We start from the raw sequence: 18,918 nt of genomic DNA, 5'->3' as shown, positions 1-18,918 counted from the left end.
TTGGGAGGCCGAGGCAGGCAGATCACCTGAGGTCAGGAGTTTGAGACCAGCCTTGCCAACATGGTGAAACCCCGTCTCTACTAAAAATACAAAAAAAAAAAAAAAAAAAGAAAAGAAAAATTAGCAGGGCGTGGTGGTGGGCACCTGTAATCCCAGCTACTCGGGAGACTGAAGAAGGAGAATCACTTGAACCTGGGAGCAGAGGTTGCAGTGAGCTGAGATTGAGCCATTGCACTGCAGCCGGTGCAAAAAGAGCAAAACTCCATTATATATATATAATTAAAAAATTTTTTTCTCCTATATTTTATTCTAAAAGTTTTAAAGTTCTCCTTTAATCTATATGGAGTTGATTTTTCAGCTGAAGTAGGAATCTTTTTTTTTTTTTAATTCTTATGGACAGTCAAATAGCCCAACTCCATTTACTAAACAGTCTATCTTTTCTCCATCATCTGCAGTGCCACTTCCATTTTCTAGCAAGCATATTCTATTTGTGTAAGCCTGTTTTCTGGGCTCTCTATCCTGTTCCATTGTTCTGTTTAGTACTGATCTACTTATTACTGCTGTTAATTATGTAATGTATCTTTGAAAATAAGTCTTGATATTTTGTAAGGCAAGTCAGTGTTCCAGCTTTTACAGAAATTATTTATTTTTACCTTTTCTCTGCTTTTCCATATACATTTCACAATCACCTTGACATATTTAAATTTTTTTATTCATGATTTTGAAGAAAGCTCTCAGTTTCCCATTTTGCATTATTTTCATTTTAGGTTTTGTAGTTTTATCTGTCAGATTAAGGAATTTACATTTTATCCTCGTTTATTATAAGTAATCATTCAAGGATATTGAATTTTATCAAAATTTTTTCTTGCCCACTCTGAAATGATTTCTTCTACTTTAATGTTAATCTACACACATATATTAGCCATGCACTCATAATATAAAAGAACTAATCAAGGTGCATAAATTGTTTTAAAGTATAATTTAGTTTGCTCATTTAAAAAATACCTTTTAAAAAATGCTCATCATCACTCGCCATCAGAGAAATGCAAATCAAAACCACAATGAGATACCATCTCACACCAGTTAGAATGGCCATCATTAAAAAATCAGTAAACAACAAGCGTTGGAGAGGATGTGGAGAAATAGGAACACTTTTACACTGTTGGTGGGATTGTAAACTAGTTCAACCATTATGGAAAACAGTATGGCGATTCCTCAAGGATCTAGAACTAGATGTACCATATGACCCAGCCATCCCACTACTGGGTATATACCCAAAGGATTATAAATTATTCTACTACAAAGACACATGCACACGTATGTTTATTGCGGCACTATTCACAATAGCAAAGACTTGGAATCAACCCAAATGTCCATCTGTGACAGACTGGATTAAGAAAATGTGGCACATATACACCATGGAATACTATGCAGCCATAAAAAAGGACGAGTTTGCGTCCTTTGTAGGGACATGGATGCAGCTGGAAACCATCATTCTTAGCAAACTATCACAAGAAGAGAAAACCAAACACCGCATGTTCTCACTCATAGGTGGGAACTGAACAATGAGATCACTTGGACTCGGGAAGGGGAACATCACACACTGGGCTTATCATGGGGAGGGGGGAGGGGGGAGGGATTGCATTGGGGAGTTATACCTGATATAAATGATGAATTGATGGGTGCTGACGAGTTGATGGGTGCAGCACACCAACATGGCACAAGTATACATATGTAACAAACCTGCACGTTATGCACATGTACCCTAGAACTTAAAGTATAATTAAAAAAAAAAAAAAAAAAAAACCTTTTAAAGGTACCAACATTCCCAGTGATATAGGTACATTTTTACACCATCTTAATATTTTATTATGAAAAACTTCAGCCATACAAAAGAGTTGAAAAAAGTTTTATCATGAACACTCTCTAACCACCATCATCTAGATTCTACCATTAAAAACATTTTTTATGTGTGAGACAGGGTCTCACTCTGTTCCCCAGAAGAAAGTGCAGTTGCATAATCACAGTTCACTGCACCCTAAAAATCCCATGTGTGCTCAAGTGATCCTCCTGCCTCTGCCTCCCAAGTAGCTGGATCTACAGGTACAGGCCACAATGCTCAGCTAATTTTATTTATTTATGTTTTTTAGAGATGGGGGTTCTCAGTATGTTGTCCAGGCTGGTCTAAAACTCCAGGCTTCAAATGATCCTCCTGCCTCAACCTTCTGAGAGGCTGGGATTCTGTGTGCAAGCTACTGAGCCTGGCTCCAGGATCCTGCCTTTAAGACTTTATTCTGCTGGGATGAGCACACACACACACACACACACACACACACACATGTGTGTATACATGTATGCATATGCATACACACACACCTATATCCATTTTACTTCCAATGCATTTCAAAGTAAACTGGAGACTTCAGTATACTCCCCATTTTTTCCTTGAGATAAAACGTACATGCAATAAAATGCACAAATTTTTAGTGTACATTTGCTCAGTTTTGTCAAATGCATTTACCATTGTAACTCAAGTTCACCAAGATACAGAACAGTTGTTCTCAATCTTTAACTTATATCTGAATCATCTGGAGAGAGACTGTTAAAATACAGAATTATGGGCTCTACCCTCAGAGTCACTGATGAATTAAGTCTGGAGTAGGGCCTGAGAATTTGCATTTCTAATAAATCCCCAGGTAATGCTGGTAACTTTTAGAACCACTGATAGAGACGACGACTATCATCCCTGAAAGTTCCCTCATGTCCTTTCCCAGTCAATCCCCAGCTCTCTGCAGCCACTCTTCTGATTTTTTCCAGTATAGATTAGCTTTACATCTCCTAGAATTTTGTATAAATGGAATTATAGTATGTACTCTTCTATGTAAGGCTTCTTTTACTCTGCACAATGTTTTCATTATTTATGTTGCTGTACGTTTTGATAGTCTGTTCTTTTTTGATGTGGACTACTATTAAATTGTATGGAATCATCATAGTTTATCCATTCACTGGTTGATAGAAATAAAATATTTCATTGTAAACTCAGAAAGATCTTGCTCTGGATTACAAAGGACAGGAACAGATGAAACATGGGTAACCCTTAACTGTTTTTCATTGCCTGTATTTTCCTTACAAACTAAAAAAGGGTCAGTCTTAGATCATAAATAAGTCAAATGAATGGCATTGTAAAATCTATTTAATTTTTGTGTACCCATCACAGGGCTATGGATGTGTTTTTTGAAGAAGACTGTCATGAAGAGCTACTCAATTTATGGTAGTGGTTTAAACTAACTGGAGTACATTTTAGAAATAAAAAAAAATGTGAGGACCTTCATGACAGAAGTTATTCTTCCACATCCTACTGAAAAATGCCAAAAAACTATGATTTGTTAAAGGTTATAAAGGAATGATAGCACCATACATTTAAAAATGATACACTGGCCGGGCACGGTGGCTTGAGACTGTAATCTCAGCACTTTGGGAGGCCAAGGCGGGCAGATCACCTGAGGTCAGGAGTTCAAGACCAGCCTGGTCAACATGGTGAAACCCCATCTCTACTAATACAATAAAAGTAGCTGGACATGGTGGTGGGTGCCTGTAATTCCAGCTACTCAGGAGGCTGAGGCAAGAGAATTGCTTGAACCCAGGAGGTGGAGGTTGCAGTGAGCGGAGATCACACCACTGCATTCCACCCTGGGCGACAAGAGTGAAACTCCGCCTCAAAAACAAAAACAAAAACAAAAACAAAAAAGATATACTAAGCTTGAGTAATACAGTGACATCCTGTCTCAAAAAAAAAAAAAAAAAAAAAAAGCAAAGAGGCTAAACATGGTAGGGCATGCCTGTGGTTCCAGCTAAATGGGAGGCTGAAGACAAAGGACTGCTTGAGCCAGGGACGTTGAGGTCACAGTGGGACATGATGGTGCCACTGCACTCCAGCCTGCATGACAGAGCAAGACTCTGTCTCCAAAAAAAAAAAAAGATATACTAACATAATTATTTAGACAACGAACAGAGTTTAGTACATGTGGGAATTTGAAGCTATTTCAGTAGTACTTCAAGTTTCCCTAGAAAAACATATTCAATAATTGGGGAGAGTCAATGATCTACAAAAAACAATCAAGAACAACAAAACCCCCAAAACCCAATCCAAAAATAAAAATTAGAAATATCTGAAATTGGACTGAATGCAATGCATGTATATGTGCTCATGTAAAAACAGTAAGCATGTCAATTATTCTGGACTCAAGAATTTGTAATAACTACAGCAGTCCATTCTTTATATCCTTCCTAGCTTCTCTTAACATTTATGCATACACGTTATAATTGCTCACAGGAGTTATGTTTCTGTCATATATATATGTGTATGTGTATGTGTATAGATATATACATTTGAGTTTGTTTTCTTTCACTAAAGCAAACTCTGCTAGTATAAGTAAATATATCACAAAGTTATAGTATCATTGGTAAACTAAGTTGTTGGCAGAAACTAAAGTAGGAAAGCATAGAATAGGGAGCATGAATAGGATGAATAAACTAACTTACTAACTAAATAAATGGGACTAGAGAATAAAGATACAAAGAATGTACAAGTAAAACTATCATTGCTAAGAGATTATAAAAATGGTCATGTCCCTTCTGCTTCTAATTTGCTAATACAGAAGGATATTATTTTAGATTATTTTTAGTAATCCTAAATAGTGACATTTCTGATAGTTACACTGAATTCTTACTTGATTATTTATAGTAACTATCAAACGAAATACATGATTTAGAGCCTTTTAGAAAACATGATGTACCTTTTGGGATGGCTGACATAAACTTAACTAAGGTGGTCATAAGGCTCTGTGATACAGAGCTAATTATTTGATTTAGGAAAGAAATGATGCCAAATATATCATGTAAAAATATGAAATGAAAGATGATTTAAGAAGACAGTCTAAGATTTACACATTGAAAACACCATGAAGGTTTTTTAAAAAAGACATCTTAAGAAAGTAATGTACTACTTTTACCATCACACCAAAATGGCTAAAGTTTTTTAAAAAAGACTGACAATAACGAGAATTGATGAGGATGTGGAGCAACTGGAACTTTCACACCCTGATAGTGGAAATTAAAAATGGTTTAGTAATTTTGGAAAAACATTTTGACAGTTTCTCACTCACCATATGACCCTGTAATCACATTCCTAGGAATTTACCCAAGATAAATGAAAACATACAACTGCATAAAACCTTATACACCAATATTCACAGTAGCATTATTCGTAACACCCCCAAACTGGAAAGAACCCAAAAGTCCACAAAATGGTGAATAATGAAATTATGATATATCCATGCCATTGAAACTACTCAGCAATAAAAAGGTATATTAATATATTAGCAACAAGAATGAATCAACATTCTAAGTTTAAAAAGTCAAACACAAGATTGCAGACTGTATGATTCCATTGATATGAACTTCTAAAAAGGTACAACTGTAGTGACAAAAAGTAGATCAACAGTTTTCTAGGGCCAGGAAGAGAGGATCAACTGCAAAAAGGCATGAGGAAGTTTTTTAGGGTAATATCCTCTATGTTCATTGTGTTGGAGGTTACATGACTGTATATCATCACTTAAATTCATCGAAGATCAATCACTGAAAATGGGATAACTAGACATGTGCTTCCTGCTGTGATGCAATAATATTCACCACCACCTATGAGGTATTTGTCTCCCAGATTAAAAATTGAACTTTAATCATATTAAGCCTCTAGATTTCACTAAGAGTTTACTTGAAAACTGGTGGATGGAGGAACAACTTAAATGACATCAGAAAAAAAGTGACCTATTAAATCCAGAATGTGGGAGATTCTACAGAAAAACATACAAGTGGCATGAGAAAAGGGAGTTAAGGGGCAAACTATTGTAAGAGACTTAAGAGTATATCAACCAAAGCAACTGCAAACCAACTATAAAAATACATTTTTGAGACAGGAAAATATGAACGCTGAATAGGTATTAGTTATGGAAACATGCATTACTATTTTGATATAAATGATAATTTTTTTTTTTTAAGCCATTATCTGCTAGAGATAGATAGATGCTAAAGTATCTATGAGTGAGATAATATAAAGTTTGGCATTTGTTTTAAAAGTATTACAGGCTGGGCATGGTAGCTCATGCCTGTAATCTCAGCACTTGGGGAGGCCGAGGTGGGCAGATCACCTGAGGTCAGGAGTTTGAGACCAGCCTGGCCAACACGGTGAAACTTCATCTCTACTAAAAATACAAAAATTAGCTGGGTGTGGTGGCAAGTGCCTGTAACCCCAGCTACTTGGGAGGCTGAGGTAGGAGAATCCCTTGAACTCGGGAGGCAGAGGTTGCAGTGAGCTGGCTGAGATGGTGCCACTGCACTCCAGTTTGGGCGACAGAGTGAGATTCCATCTCCCAAAAAAAAAAAAAAAAAAAGGATTATGGAAAACAAAGGAAGAAAGAAAGAAAAGGAGAAAACCAGATAGGGGAAGGATAGCTATAACAAGGCGGTGAAAATGCTGATAATTTTTGAAGCTGAGTGATGGATATTTCTGCCTATGTGAAATTTTCTAAAATAAAAAATTTAACAACTCACAGGGAGATAAACATTTCTATTTATGAAACTTAAAAAAAACCACTAGTTGTGGTTTGATTCTGTACTACTAAAGGAAATTCTGTGCATAACATACTAAATCATGTAATTATATTTTTAATGCAATATATTGATCCATTTATAAATCTTGCATCTATTATTTACAGAGATTAAAGAAAAAAATTATCTGGAAAGAAAGTAAGATAGAATTTTAGTTAATGATTCAGAAAACTTACTTCTATAATAGGCAACTGAAGGCCAGGTGTAGTAGCTCACGCCTATAATCCCAGCACTTTGGGAGGCCGAGGCAGGCAGATCACCTGAGGTCAGGAGTTTGAGACCAGCCTTGCCAACATGGTGAAACCCCGTCTCTACTAAAAATACAAAAATTAGCCGGGCGTGGTGGCGGACACCTGTAATCCTAGCTACTCTGGAGTCTGAGGCAGGAGAATTGCTTGAACCCAGGAGGTGGAGGTTGAAGTGAACCAAGATTGTGCCACTGCACTCCAGCCTGGGCGACAGTGAGAGAGCGAGACTCCGTCTCAAAAAACAAACAAACAAAAAAACCAGGCAGCTGAATTAGAGAAATTAACAAAATCATCCAGCCTAACATATTGAAATAAATTTTCCCTACCAAAAGAACTCAAAAGGTTCTTTTAAATCGTAGTCAAACAAAACAAAACAAAAAAAAACCTAACCTATTAAATTTTATGTTACCAGGAGTCAAAAGAACACTCACATTTTGAAGGAGTTGCTCAAACCAGTCATATCCAGTATCTCTGCATGCTGCAACCTAAGGGGTGATGAAAAGTATCAAAGTTAGAAATATATTTAAAAATCTGAATAAAATACACTTTTGTTATGCTTTAGCCTGAAACATGTTTCAATTCTCTCAATTTAAAAGTTCATTTTTAAAGTAAACTATTTTTTCAGTAACACAACTATTTACTAATGTTATAGAACTTTATTCTAAAAATATCTTGGAAAACATTGAAGAAATTAGTTTAATGTATTGAAGTTTAATATGGCACTAAATGTTTAAAGTGGCACAAGTTTAAAATGGCACAATAACTTGAACTATAGTCTGTGAGGAAAATCTGTAATATCTTAAACATTAAGAACAAAAATATTTATTTCTTATTACCCTTCTAGATGGCACATTTTAAAGACATCAATAGAAATTTACAAGATGATGTAATTGAATAAACAGCATTTTTTTTTTTTTTTTTTTGAGGGCTCTTGCTATTATATTGCCCAGGCTGGAGTGTAGCGCCTATTCACAGGCATGATTACAGTATACTGCAGCTTTGAACTCCTGGTTCAAGGATCTCTTGATCCCCGGTCTCAGACTCTTGGGCAGCTGGGATTATAGGCATATGCCACTGTGACTGGCAAAAATTTCTTATATTAAAAACACAAAATGTATAGCTTATGCATAATAAAAAAATTTAGCTAATCCATATTCATAATTTCTGAGAAAAGTAGGCATTACTATCTTTGCAGATTATTACCCTTGGGTGATTGTATCTGTTCTTCCATTTCTCCTTTCCCTCCCTGTTTTTAATTGCTGGAGGAATAGGAAAATCTCAGTATCAGTGTTTACATCAATTAATGCCAAGAAGTAGGGCTATACGTAAACATCAACGACATGTTACTTGCATCCCTTGAGCATCTCCAGAAATATAAAGTAAAGGCAGCAGTACGAAATGTCAAGATTAATGATATATCTCATTATTGTCTCTTCCTTCGTAAGACACGTAGGCCTCAATTAGGTCTGGATCAACAGTGACCACACCCTTGTTCCAGTCCTTCTTACCACATCGGTAATGTTTAAAATTTTCCTTGTCATTGCTTCTTTGTCATTGTGTGGAGTTGGAGTAAACCAGAGTTTCTGGAATGTTTCATTTACTAATTTCTAGAAGAAAGAGAAATTTCAAATTAACTAATTATAACAAATATGGCAATTTCACAATTCCAAATTATCATTAGGCCCAACACAAAGCTATAAATAACTAATCAAAACAGAAATTGCCAGGAATTTCTGGTATTAATTTCCTCAGTTTTTTCTAAAACTACCAATTTCTCAAAACTATAAAATTTTTCAATTTGGTAAAGATTTTAAACAATATGAATGGGTGATACTATCCCTAGCCTGGAACTTCTTCATACTATACACTCAAATGTTTATGATCAAACTAAAAAATGTATTTACTGCTTTTGGAGAAGTTGTTGTTACAGTGTTTGCTAAACTTAAAAAAAGGAACAATTATATATATTATTACATATAAATGTACATTTACTAAAGAATTTAGGACTAAAATTTTTTTTATGTATACATAATAGCTGTACACATTTATGAAGTATATTTGAACTTTTGATACAAGCATACAATGTATAATGATCAAATCAGGGTAACTGGGGTATCCATCACCTCAAGCATTTATCATTTCTTTGTGTTAGGAACATTCCATTTCCACTCTTCTAGTTATTTTGAAATGTACAATAAATTATTGTTAACTATAGTTACCCTATTGCGCTCCTGAATACTAAATTTTATTCCTTCTAGGTGTATTTTTGATAACCGTGAACCAACCCGTCTTTATTCAACTCCTCACAACCCTTCCCTCCCTCTGCTAACCATCATTCTATTCTCTATCCTATGAGATAAATTTTTTTTAAGCTTCCACATATGAGTGAAAATATGCGCTATTTTCTGTGCCTGGCTTATTTCACTTAACATAATGAAACAAAGTATTTATCTAATAATTTAGAAAAGTAAAAACATAACATTTGAAAATTAAAATAATCCGTGAGAAACCTTTGAATATAATCCAATCTCTATAATAGCAATCAATAAGTCAATTAACACACACATGCACATTTTTTGAGATGGAGTCTCACTCTGTTGCCCAGGCAGAAGTGCAGCAGCAAGATTATAGCTCACTGTAGCCTTGAATTCCTGGGCTCAAGTAATCTTCCTGTGTCAGTCTCTAGTGTAGCTGGAACTACAAGCATGCTCTACTATGTTTGGCGAAATTTTTAAAAATTATTTACATTATTTTATTTTTTATAGAAATAGGATTCTTACTACGTTGCCCAGGCTGATCTTCAACAAGCCATTCTCCTGCCTTGGCCTCCCAAAGTGCTGGGATTATAGGCATGAGCTACTATGGCCAGTTTTAAATAGATATTACCATTGTGGAACTGGTTGGTTAAGATCAGATTATAATAATTAAAATAAAAATCTAGAAACAAAAAAGTATTAAAGTATTTTTCTTAAGTTTATAAACTAAAAACGATGATTCACTGTAAAGTTTTTGGATATATTTAAAATCAACATTTAGGTGCAATAAACATTTAACTTATTTTAAACATTAATGAAAAATAAATTTAAAAGTCAACATTACCTTAATGCCCTCTTCATCATTGACTCTGCGAATCATTTTTACACACATTTCTGTGATTTTTGGAAATGTTGGCTGTTCAATACAAATGTCTCTGAGAATCTTTATTACTCTTTTCCTGACACTGATACCAGTATCCTAAAAACAGAAAGGTATTTTTAAGTGTCAGAAAAAGTGAGATGCCTTACACGTGAAATTAGAAAATACGTATCCACACGCAGTATGTTCGCTATTTGTTAACATGATAAACACATTTGACATATTTGCTCTTTACATGCTTTCTTACTGCTACTATAAATGCGTTATTTTATTATATTGTCTTTACTTTTAAAGTATGATATCTAATATATAGAAACATATTTTATAGTTAAGCCCTGGACACAAGACTAGAAGTATACACTTGTAAAAATTAAATGAGAAAACAAACATAAGCTTTAATATAGTGTCTGGCACTTAAACAGCACACGAAGTATCACTTATAAAGTGACTTCATAAAATTGTTTAACCTGAATCTAATCAAACCTTTGGCATTATCTTATGGTTATTTCTTTTTTTTTTGAGACGGAGTTTTGCTCTTGTCACCCAGGCTGGGGTACAATGGTACGATCTCAGCTCACTGCAACCTCTGCCTCCCAGGCTCAAGTGATTCTCTTGCTTCAGCCTCCCAGGTAGCTGGGATTACAGGCGCATACTACCATGCCTACCTAATTTTTGTATTTTTAGTAGAAACAGTGTTTCACCATGTTGGCCAGGCTGGTCTCAAACTCCTGATCTTGGGTGATCCACCTGCCTCAGCCTCCCAAAGAGCTGGGATTACAGGCATGAGGCACTGCACCTGGCCTATCTTACGGTTTATAAGAGATACAAAACACAAGTTAAATTAAACAAAGCACGGGAAGGTAACAAAGGATCAGGCCTTTTTAATCAGTCAATGTCATATGGGAAGTATGTAAAAAAGGAAAAAAAAAGAAGAATATAGTCTTCAATTTGAAGACATGACCCCCAAATACAACATATTACCTTTGACTGAATTCTGATTCTTAAAAAAGAAGAATGAAAAAACATTTTTAGGACAACGGAGGATCTAAGAACTAGTATTCAGATGATATTAGAGAGTATTAATGTGGGTGAGATAATGGTTTTGTTTATACAGCACAGTATCATTTTTTTGGTGATTCAAACTGAAGTGTTCACAAGAAAAGTAGTAAAAAATGTTTGACTTAAAATAATTTAGCAGAAAGTACAGATGAAGTATGGAGGTAGGTACAAGGGTGTTCACTGTACTATTTTTCTTTAACAAACTTTCATATTTAGAGTTTTAAAAATAAAAAGCATCAGACATGTAGTGTGTAAAGTTATTAATCTCCATTATGTGATTTTAGCAATTCCCAAAATATTTTAGGATATTTTACTAGGGTTACCAATACCAGAGTTCATTAGATATTTGGGAATCCTGTGATGGAAACCCTAAGAAGGAAAAAAAATTTTCCAGCCTTTCTCTAAATTATTTGTTTCTTAACTAAAATTTATGCCTAGTTGAAGCTAAAAATTACTCTATACTTCTGTCACACAATGTTCTGATACTAGGCCAAGGGTGACAAAATAAACTCTTGTCATTGAGGTAATACTTGATTTTGTGCACCAGTGCATCTATGTTGAGTTCTACAGTAAGTCAATATGCCTGCAGTGGGTAGTGTGGAGATTCCACAGATATTTCCTAATGCCAATGTTTCCTTTTATTTTTCAGAGAGATGCTTCAGAGCCAGAGAATTCCATGATGTATGCAGAACTTCTTAAGTTTGCTCTTAAACCTCAAAGAACTTTTGGGCTTAACTTGTAGGTATCTGAGCTCATCATTACTCAGCTTTAAGGAAACAAGATGCACATAAGGGATCCAAAAATATTGTCAGATACCAACACTCTGTACTTGTCTCTCACTGAAATAATTCTTCTTGTTTATATATATACATACATACATATATACATAAAATCACTCTAGATTCTTGTTCAAAAACATTTAACTATCCCATGTGGTTCCTATCATCTACTCATTGTAAACGGTGTAATTAAAAAGAAATAGCAACTGAAAAAAGGAATCCAATTATTACCAATGATTTGTTTTATGATATTGCAAGGGCTATTCTTGAAAATATGTACTTGTTTAGAAAGTGGCAATAGTTCAGAAATTAGACAATATAAATATATAATTGGTACATTTATTTTTCTAGCTTAACACTTTAAAACAAAACATGATACTTGAAAGGCAAAATTATATTCATGAATCATTATAAAAATGACAAACAAACATACCAATATTCTTTCAATCAGCATATCATAATACTGTTCAGCAAGCTGAGGTCGACAAAGGACAAATCGACCTAGTAATTCTACTGCTGCTTCTCGGACACTAGTTGAATTATCCATCAATCGTCCATGAACACCTCGTTGCATATCAAGCTAAAGAAAAATGAAGAAAAAAAAGCAATTTATACCTAAATAGAGTGAATATTCCAATTTGAATAGAAAAGAAAGAATCATTTTTGCTTTTTACCCTTGCTAGAATACTGGGGTCTACAGCAACAACCTCAGACAAACACTTCATGGCTTTTGTTCGAACAGCAATTGCATTTTCACCAAGAACTCGCAGGATCTGCCAAGCAAACATTGACATTTTCGTAAATTTTAGAATATATAAAATATAATTAAAAATAGCATGAAAACATGCAAAAGAAAACAAATCTATTATTTACCTCTCTTTAATCTGTATATAAATGAGTAAAGGATCTTTTCTACTGATTGAAAGTTTAAGTTAAAGATCAGTAGAGGTGTTAAGTGTACAGTTCATACTTTGGAGCCTTTCCTTTATCCAATTAAACCTGTTTTTTAATTGTTATGCTTCATTTGCAGAACCTGTAGCCCCACTAAACCCTTGCTATGTGTAACTTGAATCAAAGATATTTAGTGTCATTTAAATCATAATTTGGCAGTTGAATGTTTTGTATTTTATTTTATTATTTTATTTTATTTTTTGGGATGGAGTCTCGCTCTGTCACCCAGGCTGGAGTGCAGTGGCATGATCTTGGCTCCCTGCAACCTTTGTCTCCTGGGTTCAAGCGATTCTCTTGCCTCAGACTCCTGAGTAGCTGGGACTACAGGCATGTGCCACCACGGCAGCTAATTTTTTGTATTTTTAGTAGAGACAGGGTTTCACTGTGTTAGCCAGGAAGGTCTTGATCTCCTGACGTCGTGATCTGCCTGCCTTGGCTTCCCAAAGTGCTGGGATTTAGTTAAATGTTTTTATAATGTCACTTACTCTACTGACACCGTATGTGTGTGCATTCATACAAACATATATGTATCAATTTATTTGTAAAACAAGAATACGTAAAAGGGATGTAGAACAAGGACTTTTTTTTTGAGATGGAGTTTCCCTCTTGTTGCCTAGGTTGGAGTGCAATGGCACGATCTCGGCTCACTGCAACTTCCACCTCCCAGGGTCAAGCGATTCTCCAGCCTCAGCCTCCCGAGTAGCTGGGATTATAGATGCGTGCCACCACGCCCGGTTAATTTTTGTATTTTTAGTAGAGACAGGGTTTCACCATGTTGGTCAGGTTGGTCTCGAACTCCTGACCTCAGGTGATCCACTTGCCTTGGCTTCCCAAAGTGTTGGGATTACAGGCGTGAGCCACTGCACCTGGTCGGACATTTTAATACAAAATCTAAAAACAAACACTACATCTATGATCTTTTGAGTACTGTACTCAACAATGAATGACATTATATACTACTCACAAGCAACCAGAATCAGAAAAATCAACATCACTGTATAAGGAATTCTTGTCCAGTTTACCTGTGTCAAATAAATATCAAAGCTCTGGGCAAATGGCCTCATGGAGGCCAAGTATCGAACAATCAAGCAAGCATCATCATAGTCCACAGTATCAGAGTTCATCCTGCAACAAAAAGTCATTAAAAATTTATTTTTCTTTTTTGTAACTTAGGTATCTAGATATCAAGGAGATAAATGTAAACTGTTTTCTCCTTGGATCTTACTTTAATGTGCTAAACTGAGAAGGTGTGGTTTTGATAATGCTTCTAAGAAACTTTTTTCGGTTTTCAGCTCGATGCATAATTTGGCCAGTTGTCTCAATTTCCTTTGCATGATGTGTTCCTTCAGATGATTCTTCATCTTTTTGTGATTTCATTGCTTTTTCTGTTTCCAGAGTCGTGTCTCGAAACCACTGAGCTATATAAAATTTACGAGAAAACTGGAAAGAAATTAGACAGACTTGAGCTTGATGAAATTAGCAACAAGATTTCCAAGTTAAGTAATAAAGTTGGAGTGCTCACATTACAGGAATACAAATATTAAAGTTTACTTTATAACAACTCCCATGTGATAAAAACAGATTTTAAGAAAGTCAGAAAATTTAGAATATCCTAAATGTTAGAAAACTTATTATTTTACTATGTTCCAATATTTAATGTCAAGATAATTTGATAAACACAAGTGTATTAAATATAGAATACTATTATCAACTACTTAATCAAGGACAATATCATGACAAAATTAGACAGATGATGGGTCAACTAGGAAAGTTTATATCAACTGGATAAAATGCTGAAGGTAGAAGACTTCATCTGTTTTCAAATGTTAGTTCTCCAAGAAACACACAAGACAACTGTCACTGAACTAGTTTAACACTGAGACACACCTGTAAATCTGTTCATTTGAATACAAACTGAAAATCTGCAGTATTTGGCTGAATAGCTTAGTAGTATCCCATTTCTTTCTATTACATATCCCATCAGTTAAAAAATAAAATAAAATACCTCTATGTATAATGTTCTCAAATAACAGTTTACAAATTTTGTACATGAACCTCTTATACTAATATTTTGGTTACATTATGTAACATACATGAAATAAAAGTAAAATTATATTAAAAAATATATATATATAAAAATCCAATAGTTTATTTTTACAGGCTTATAGATCATCTCATGTACCACTTGGCCCATACTTACTCTGAGAACAATGACTTAGCCTAGTCTCAAAGATCACTTATGGGGAGACTTCCAAATATTTCTCTTGTCACACAATTTTAGGACAGTACAGTATCCTTAACCAGAATTCCATATACGACAAATCAACCCAAAGCATTCTTTTCTGTTTAGATTATCAAGTATCCTTTTGTTTTGAAAATAAATATTCCAAACAACTTAACTTTTCCTCTTCATCATGCTACCTCCCAATTTTCTTAAACCGAATTTAAATAAACATTTAGTATCTCCAAAAAAGGGGAAAAGAATCCTACCACTAGTGAAGGATCAGTCTCAGTGTTTTCATCCAAGTAATCAAGCAAGGCTTTTTGCAATTGTTGGATTTCATCTTCCCCTCCTGAAACCTATAGAATACACCAAATAAGAACAAAAAAAGGTATTACTGGTGTGCTTTTATAAATCATCTAACTGTAAACACAAATCTCAGGGAAAAACTGATATTAAAAATGAAAATACAACCACAGTAACTAAAAGGAAACAGAAAAATAGTATTTCTGAAAAATATTATATATTGATAGCCGAAGTTTGCCTTTTTTGTTTTACTTTTTTTGAGATGGAGTTTCACCCTGTTGCCCAGGCTGGAGTCCAGTGGCACTATCTCGGCTCACTTCAACCTCTGCCTCCTGGGTTCATACAATTCTCCTGCCTCAGACTCCCTAGTAGCTGTGACTACACGCATGGTCCACCATGCCTGGCTAATTTTTGTATTTTTAGTAGAAACAGGGTTTCACCATGTTGACCAAGCTGGTCTCAAACTCCTGATCTCAAATAGTCCACCCTCCTAAGATTATAGGTTTAAGCCACTGCACCCAGCCTTTATTTTTATGAACTACATGTCATTTTTTAAAAAAAGAGCTCATAGGTAGTTGACATAAAAATGATCAGAAAAATGTGTTAAATCTTCAGAGGTAGGAAGAATTTGCTTTTGGAAATACGCGTTGAGAGTCATGAAAATTTACAAATGATCCTTCCCCTTGAGTTGCACAATGTATAATCAACATAGCCATACATGGCAATAAGAGGTTCCAGGCCCACTTTAAGAAATACAGTAAGTCATCCAGTAACTAGATCTTGGTTTCTACATCACAATTCACCAATAAAAGGAACCAAGATTCCTAGGAGCAACAGCTGATCCCAGTGCTAGGGTAGGGAAGGTAAAAGATCTGCCTGAAACACCTTTTTGTTCTAGACAGCAAGCCCTCAAATTATGATGGGAACGTATCAAAAGGACATAAAAGCCAGCTTTAAAGGGTTCTCATTGATCAAATCTAGGATGATTTGAGCATTAAAATAATGACAGCAACAAATTATAATTTACCAGAGTAGGTACCGTAGTATTATACTAGATGTTAATATTATATTAATGATAATTTTTTGCTTTTGATAATTGTACTACAGATATTTAAGTGAGAGCTCTTGTTTGCAGAAATATACACTGAGCAGTGGCTCCCAAGCTTCAGCATTCACTCATTAGAATCACCTGGAGGGCTTGTTAAACCAAGAGTTTTTGATTCAGTAGGTCCAGGGAGGTTCCTAAGAATTTGTATTTTTGTTAGAAATGAACTTGTTAGTTCCCAGATGATTTTAATGTTGGTGCTACCTGTCAAGGGGATCACACTTTGAAAATCACTGCATTAGAGAATTCAGGGGTAAAGAGGGAATCACGTCTGCAACTTCAAGTGGTTCAAAACAAAATTTTAAATAAATGCATATACATACATCTATATTTTGAAAGATGATAAAGCAAATTTTGTAAATTGTCAATAATTGAGGAATTTGCAATAAATTTTTATGGGAGTTCTTTGTAATATTCCCACAATTTTTCTCTAAGGTTGAAATTATTTCAAAACACGAACTATAGCAAAAAAAAATTAGAGGCATTTCTACCAACATGGATATGATTATGAGCATAAAAAAAGACTAGAAAAAAATGAAAACAGAAGTTGTATACAGTAGGATTAGAAATCATTTCCTCACCAATTTTCTCACATAACTTTATTATTATCACCTTATCCACATTAAAAAAAAGCAATAAAACACTTTTTTCCCCCATATGAAAACTCTCTAATAAAGTATAAAAAAGCTCTCCTCACGCCTCCTTGGTATAAGAAGATACATAACATTTAAAAGTACAAAACAATCTTATTGGGTATGCTAAATCACCATTCAGTAAATTAAAAACTTAAATAAAATTTATGTTAAATCAAATATAAAACACCATTATACATTATTAAGAGTACTTCACAAAAAGAAAGTGAACGATTTATATGAACCATTCAGAAGTCCCTGTTAGACTAAACAATTCATTCTCAGGTCTTAAAATTTCTCACTGGAGCTTTGAAAAGTCCACTTTTAGAAGTAAAAATCTTATTTTGAATCCACAAAATGAAATGCAAAAGTAATGGAAGGACATCCAAAGAAAACAACTATTATTTATTCCCACAATTTTAATCCTGTATCTTAGTACCTGTTTTAAAATGCGTTCTATAGATCCTTGATCCATTTTGCTTGTAACAGCATCTTTCCTCAGCCGTGCAGCAACAGTTCCAAGGTAATCAAGAGATGCCACTCTTAAAGCCATCTCTGTTGACTTGTTACTGAACTGATGAACCTAAATATCAAAACAGTTTTTGATTTAATAATTTATAACAATATATTTTAAATAGCAATTTATCATATAAATTCTCAATCTAAATTGTATAATTTAAAATTTAAACTTTTTTTTTCCCTGTGATACTGTCCCATAAAGTCATTTTTGCCTTTTGATTTTCTGGAATCTGAACATTTTCATGTGACTAAAAAATTACAGATTAAACTTCCTTAAGAACATAACTCTTTAAATATGTAGGCTCAACTGTGTATTTGCACAAAATGTGGTATTACTGAATACAAATTTCTTAGGGTGGAATTCTGATGCCTATAAAAAGTTATTATAGTTTCAGAATAGTATTAACATATTTTCCCATCCACAAAAGGTCCCAGAAGCTTTGTAACAATGTGTATTGTGCAAATTCAAATGTAGTTTAAAAATAAAGAGAGTCACAGTATTTCTTTGCATTTACCTACTGCATTACATGAGGATTACAAAATGCCATGTATTTGTAGAAATACTCTTAAAGATGATAAGGAGTCTACATTAATCATTTTCATGCTTTGAAACGAGTAACTTATGACTCGTTGAGATGCTTTTAACAATGTAACATTCCCCCCCACAAAAAAAATTGTTAAAGCACTGTTATCTTATGTAATGAAATGAAAGCACCAAACTTCACAACATTCGAACATTTTCTACAAGGTACTGACAATATTGTGTACAGTTATGCACATGCAAAAAGAGATGCAATGTTCATATTTCCTTACACATTTTTAAAGAATTCATCATCTGTGAATCAGAGTACATCCTCATTATGTTGTCTTCTAGTAATCTAATAATCTTTAAATGCTATACTCTTACCAACAGTCTCCCTAACAAACTAAGGAGTAGTTCAGCAGCTGGCCATTCAGGCTTATTGACTGTTGAAAGAAGGTCTTGAACAAAATTTTCAAACAGTGGTCTGTAATCTTCTTCACCTTGCTTACTACCACATCTGTTCAAAAACAATGAAAAGGATGTCAATTTAGGTGACAACATGTCAGTCATCTGTCTACCAACATGACTGAAATTGTTGGCTAAGTTTTCTTTTCTCTATGTTTAGTAACAAGATATATAAAAGTACATTAAATAAAATATGGCTTGAGGGCCGGGTACGGTGGCTCAAGCCTGTAATCCCAGCACTTTGGGAGGCCGAGATGGGCGGACCACGAGGTCAGGAGATCGAGACCATCCTGGCTAACACGGTGAAAC

General features: G+C 34.5%; 1 protein-coding gene across 1 annotated transcript in view; it reads right to left on the bottom strand.

The window, feature by feature from the left end:
- The window catches only part of NIPBL (Nipped-B homolog (Drosophila)), a 195,033-nt gene that overhangs the window by 33,091 nt on the left and 143,024 nt on the right, over positions 1-18,918 (bottom strand). Inside the window, exons 23-32 of the mRNA XM_011944374.1 lie at positions 18,529-18,661; positions 17,542-17,685; positions 15,329-15,418; positions 14,064-14,278; positions 13,861-13,963; positions 12,562-12,660; positions 12,321-12,467; positions 10,014-10,148; positions 8,423-8,521; positions 7,346-7,399 (exon numbers count right to left, since the gene is read on the bottom strand). Coding sequence (XP_011799764.1) covers positions 7,346-7,399; positions 8,423-8,521; positions 10,014-10,148; positions 12,321-12,467; positions 12,562-12,660; positions 13,861-13,963; positions 14,064-14,278; positions 15,329-15,418; positions 17,542-17,685; positions 18,529-18,661 — 1,219 coding nt within the window. The remainder of the gene's footprint in view (positions 1-7,345; positions 7,400-8,422; positions 8,522-10,013; positions 10,149-12,320; positions 12,468-12,561; positions 12,661-13,860; positions 13,964-14,063; positions 14,279-15,328; positions 15,419-17,541; positions 17,686-18,528; positions 18,662-18,918) is intronic.

This window comes from Colobus angolensis, unplaced genomic scaffold, assembly GCF_000951035.1.
Source record: "Colobus angolensis palliatus isolate OR3802 unplaced genomic scaffold, Cang.pa_1.0 Scaffold230, whole genome shotgun sequence".
NCBI lineage: Eukaryota > Metazoa > Chordata > Mammalia > Primates > Cercopithecidae > Colobus > Colobus angolensis.
Note: the sequence above shows the minus strand (reverse complement) of the source record. Positions and strands in the feature narration are given on the sequence as shown.